The following is a 5,916-nucleotide window of genomic DNA, read 5'->3' on the forward strand; positions in this document are numbered from 1 at the left end:
CATCACATTAACAAAGCAAAGAACAAGAACCACATGATCCTATCAATTGATGCAGAAAAGGCCTTTGACAAAATTCAACATCCTTTCCTGATTAAAACACTCAACAAAATAGGATTAGAGGGGAATTTCTTCAACATAGTAAAAAGTATTTATGCAAACCTGAGAGCCAACATTGTTCTCAACGGAGAGAGGTTAAAGGCATTCTCTTTAAGAACAGGAACTAGGCAAGGATGCCCACTCTCACCTCTCTTATTCACTATTGTATTGGAAGTCTTAGCAATAGCCGTAAGACAAGAGAAGGGAATAAAAGGTAAAGAGGAGGTAAAATTATCTCTCTATGCAGGTGATATGACAGTATACCTAGAAAGCGCTAAAGACTCAGCAAGAAAACTATTGGACAGAGTTGACCAATTTAGCAAAGTGGAAGGATACAAGATCAACATACAAACATCAGTTGGATTTCTTTACAGTGACAAAGAGAATACAGAGCAGGAACTAAGAAAAACAATACCTTTCACAATAGCGAATCACAGGATTAAATACTTGGGAGTAAATCTAACCAGAAGCACAAAGGATCAATTCAAAGAAAATTACAAAACATTACTACAAGAAACAAAAAGAGACCTGGAGAAGTGGAAGAAGATCCCTTGCTTATGGATAGGAAGACTCAGTATTGTTAAAATGGCAATACAACCAAAGGCAATTTACATGTTCAATGCAATATCAATACAAATACCAATCCCATTCTTCAACGAGATGGAAAAGGAGTCTCCAGTTGTGTTTGGAATGGAAAGAAGCCCCGAATAAGCAAAGCACTCCTTAAAAATAGAAGAAAGGTAGGAGGTATCTCACTCCCTGATTTCAAATCCTACTACACTGCCGTGGTGGTTAAGACGGTATGGTACAGGTACAATGAGAGACACATAGATCAATGGAATAGAATTGAGAGCCCCAAGATCAGCCCATCTATCTATGGTCAACTGATTTTTGACAAGGAGATGAAATCAGTTAAGTGGGGAAATGACAGCCTTTTTAACAAATGGTGTTGAAAAAATTGGAAAAGTATCTGCAAAAGACTCAAGAAAGATCCACACCTCACTCCATATACAAAAACCAACTCAAGGTGAATCATGGACCTAGGACTATAATCTTCATTAAAGAAAAGCTTGGAAGAACGCTAGAAGTCCTAATCCACAACATAAACAGTCTTCCACGTATCCTTAAAAACCTACAACCAGGAGAAGATAAAGTAGATGAATGGGATCTTCTAAGAATCAGATCCCTATGCACATCCAAAAACTTCTCCACCAGGGTAAAAAGGGAAGCCACAGACTGGGAAAAATATTTGGTAATGACATATCAGATAAGGGACTTATAACCAGAATTCATAAAATACTTGAGGACCTCAACAAGACAAAGGTAAATAATCCAGTTGAAAAAATGGCACAGGATATGAACAGACACCTCACCGAAGAAGACATTCAGATGGCTAACAAGCACATGAAGAAATGTTCAAAACCCCTAGCTCTAAGAGAGATGCAAATCAAAATAACTATGATATATCATCTCACCCCAGTAAGACTAGCAAAATTTAACAGAACAGCAAGCAACAAATGCTGGCGAGGTTGTAGAGAAACTGGAACCCTTATTCACTGTTGGTGGGAGTGTAAAATGGTGCAACCACTGTGGAAGGTGGTATGGTGTTTCTCAAAAAGTTGCAAATAAAGATACCATTCGACCCAGCAATTCCACTACTGGGAATAAACCCCAAAGAAACCATAACTGCCACCCTAGCAGATATATGAACACCCATGTTTATCGTGGCTTTGTTCACAATAGCAAGGAGTTGGAAACAACCCAGGTGCCCATCAACAAAGGAATGGATAGTGAAACTTTGGTATGTTTACACGATGGAATACTATGCTGCATTGAAAGACAAGGAACTCATACAATATTATTCAAAATGGGTGACCCTGGAGGACATTATGCTGAGTGAAGTATCTCAGTCACAAAAGGACAAATAATGTATGGTGTCACTGTTGTAAAGCAGGATTGACCTCGGAGTTGGGAGGAGACTGAGAAGGATGGTCTCAATAATGTATACTGCATTGAAACAGATGAGGGAGAAAACTGTTTAAGAGGGAAGATTGTTACGTATTTTTGTCATGACAGAAGTCCAGAGCAAAGGCTGTATAGTGGAGTGGACCTGGGGGGAGGGATTGTAAAACAATGAAAGAATTTTTCTTTTACTTTTCCAAGAGTGTAGTATACTAGGGGGGAAGGTTGGGAGGGGAGAAAAGTGCAACAATGAATGAATGGAAATCCAAAGTCTCTGTAAATCTTCATTGAAATGAATAATAAATTAAAAGAAAGAACCAAAACGCTGGCCGGTGAAAACTTTCTCAATGGCAGTAAAACCCTATCAGGTAGACAGGCAAGCCAGTTCTGTTCCTTAGTCTGTTTTAAAGTTGAATTTGCAGGTAAATCAGAACACTTCAGATACAGTACATACTTAATGCCAGTTAGTCAGTCAAATGGTTATCTTACTGTATACATAGAGTGTACGTTTCTGTGGATGCAAAATATAGAGGAAACACTTCCAGATACACGAAAACATCTTTAAGGTAATAACACAGTTATAGTAATGACAATGTTTTGATTCGCACTGTGAATCAAATTACTGTGACTTTTGTCTCTAAGAACCAGTTTATGTCCCTTGAATTTTTAATACAATACACTTTGAGGGTTGGCGTCCTGTGAAGAATCTTATGTTAATCAGGTATTTGTCATTTTGGGACTGCCTGGGGTGCTGGAAGATAGGCCCCATGGGTTAGAAAGCAAGTAGAAAACGACTGGGGAAGACCTGTCTCCTCAAGCTAGAGTCTTTACCAATATGATGGGGTTGGAGTAAAGCTTTAGAGACCTGTATCTGCTGTTGTGGCTCTATTCAGAATGAGAAGGTCAAGCTGTAAATAGGGCTCGAGCACAGAAGGCCACACTGCGAGTCAGATCAACTGATGTCACCTAACAATACCAACTCCATCAGAGGTCTTATGAAAGAAAATGGGCAAAATTAGAATGGCCACTGATGGTCAACTTTTATACAGTCACTTAGAAACACAAAGGGGTCATAGGAACCACAAGTTTGTAGGAAATGACTGATTACTTCCTAAAAGTGCAGGTTTACGTCCTTCACAGTGAAAGACAGCAAACAGTGCTATACATGCCTCCGTTGACAGCAAAGAAAAGAAAACTGTACTGCAGGAGATGGGAGAAGCCATTGCAAAACAAAACCCAACAAAGAAATACAACTACTTATTCTTATTTTAGCCAAGAGCTAACACGAAAAATGTGTGGCTGATGTGAAAGGAATCTGGGTCTGTCAGGGGCTTGACAAATTGGATTCTTTGTAAGTGATGCACAGTCCAGTTCCATTCCCAGTATCACCCCCTTCCAAAAACACCATTGCATGAAACATCTGTTTTCTGCAAGATTAGCACAGCACACCAGAAACGGGCTTAGCCTGAAGCAAATGAAGAAATGGCAAAGATCGATCACAACTCTATTTATAGGAAGGAATTCAGATAAAATCTAGTCTGATGCATAAGAAATGTATCTAGTCTCCCTTAACTAGGTGGGACCACTCTTCTGTCATCAGAGATGGGTTGGCATCAGTCCGAGCTTCTATTTCTATCCTGTCAAGTTGGTGCTGATATAACCAAGTTCACATTAAATTAGCTAGCCTGCCAAGCAAATGCCAAAGCCAAACATAACCCAGACGTCCATGTCAAATCCCTTTACCATGAGTAACGAGGCAATCAAAATGTTATAAACAAAACACATCCAGGACTCCGCCTATGGTTCACACATTTCAGGGGCTATTTGCTGCAACAGAGCTCCCAGAGAAGATGAATTCAGACAGTTCTTGGAGTTTCCAGTGGCATTGAACCTGGATTGGTTGGGGTTGGGGATATGACAAAGGATGATCCTGACAGAAGGAGTCCTATAAATATATATATATATATATATATAGATAGATAGATAGATAGATAGATAGATATAGATATAGATATAGATATAGATATAGATATAGCCTAATTTTACCACTTAATGTGTCTGCTTCCAGACAGTCAGAACTATCAATTCTGTAAAGAATTCAGTACAAGCTTGAATTGTTTGTCTGGACAGAGACTTCTCAAACCTAGTTTCAGATAAAGCAGTGCAACTATAAAATGTGTGTGTGTGTGTGTGTGTAAGAGAGAGAGGGGGGGGGAGAGAGGGGAAGGTGGGGAGGGGGTGGAGAGAGAGAGAAGAGAGAACATCGTGACTAGAGCTGTGACTTGGAGAAGACATGTTCATGGCTGTGTTTCTAAAAGGCTTGTTTAAAGTAGGTCCACAGGTGACTGAATGCTAACTGCATTTTTAAGCAACTTTCTTTTGCACCTTCCCTGAAATGTTTTTAAAAAGAAACCTCAGCTTTAAAATTCAGAATGACAAAATAAACCAGAAGTACAGCTTTCCAAGTGGCATACACACACACACACACACACACACACACACACACACACACTCCACCAAGGCAATATAGCAGCTGTCTCATGGAGTCGATTCTAACTCATCAAGACCCCATGTGCATCAGAGAACTATGGTACAGAGGATTTTCAGCAGCCGTGCTCTTTAGAAAGCAGATTGCCAGGCCTTTCTTCCAAGGCACCTCCAGATAGACTCAAATCACCCACCTTTCAGTTAGTTAGCACAGGGTGGTGGGAACATGAACCATACACTTAACTGTTGGTGGGAAGGAGGAGAAATGAGTACTCTCACACACTCCTGACGGCAAGTAGGGCTGCTTTTTTTGTTTTGTATTTGTTTGATTTTTTTAAAAAATATTTTATACTGGTTTACTTACAAAGTTCATATACTTTGTTTTTCACACTGAATCTTTCTCTTTTCCTTTAAACACACCTCCCTCCACCCATCAAATTTTGCAACCCTATGGATTAACCAGTCCCCATACTCTACACCCACCCTACCCATCTTCACCTCTCTGCTGCCCCCTAACAATGTATTTTGGAATAAAATGAAAACCCACTGAAAGGTCAGCTATGGGCCAGATCTTTCTTGAGGCACCTCTGAATGAACCTGAATGTCCCACTAACCTTTGTATCATCCCAAATGTTTGCAGCACCCAGGCCCTTAGTTTCCACAACTGTCAAATGAAGGGTACGGCCCAGAAATTCCAGTCCTATCATCCTTTGAGTTCTTCTCGATTTGAAAGTGAAAGGTCCCAGCAGGATTTGCTCATTTTAACACATATCCCCCGAGATATTAATAGAACTTGGGACTGATGTTCAGAAATCACCACTTCCTAAAGAAAGCACGTCCCTTGTTTTGTCCTGCTATGATCATGAACTCCCCCGCCCCAGAGCCCATCCTACCTTTGGGGATGGGCTGGGAATGCTTTGCTCCCTGGTCCAGTTTGAAGTCCAAATACAAAGTTGGTGTGCGGGTGTAAACCTTGGACTGAAAAAGAAAAAAAGGAAACCAACTTATACCAAGGTTCCAAGGATAAGGTTCTTTACTTCAGCTGAACCTTGTGCCCCTCGCCTGGGCCTTGGCCATAATGCATTGTATAAGCATACAGTTCTCCCTATTGAAAAACCAAACTCACTACCATTGAATTGGTTCCAATGCGTAGGACAGAGTAGAAGAGCCTTAGAGCATTTCCAAGGATGTAATCTATACAGAAGCTGATGGCCCCATCTTCCTTCTGTGGAGCAGCTGGTGGGTTTACATTGCCAAATCCATGTTTAACTCACTGTGCCACCACAGCTCTTTATGGTTCCTTATAGGGCGATGATATTGAAGTGGAGCTGCCGATCCTGTCCCCTCAGAGTCTGAAAGTCTGGTGGCTTT

At 40.6% G+C, this 5,916-nt stretch overlaps 1 protein-coding gene across 1 annotated transcript in view; it reads right to left on the reverse strand.

The window, feature by feature from the left end:
* Positions 1–5,916, reverse strand: part of PIR (pirin (iron-binding nuclear protein)) — a 113,633-nt gene that overhangs the window by 46,404 nt on the left and 61,313 nt on the right. Inside the window, exon 6 of the mRNA XM_006892393.1 lies at positions 5,439–5,523. Within this exon, the coding sequence (XP_006892455.1) occupies positions 5,439–5,523 (85 nt within the window). The remainder of the gene's footprint in view (positions 1–5,438; positions 5,524–5,916) is intronic.

Source organism: Elephantulus edwardii, unplaced genomic scaffold, assembly GCF_000299155.1.
Source record: "Elephantulus edwardii isolate Elephantulus edwardi_28Jun2011 unplaced genomic scaffold, EleEdw1.0 scaffold00115, whole genome shotgun sequence".
Classification (NCBI taxonomy): domain Eukaryota; kingdom Metazoa; phylum Chordata; class Mammalia; order Macroscelidea; family Macroscelididae; genus Elephantulus; species Elephantulus edwardii.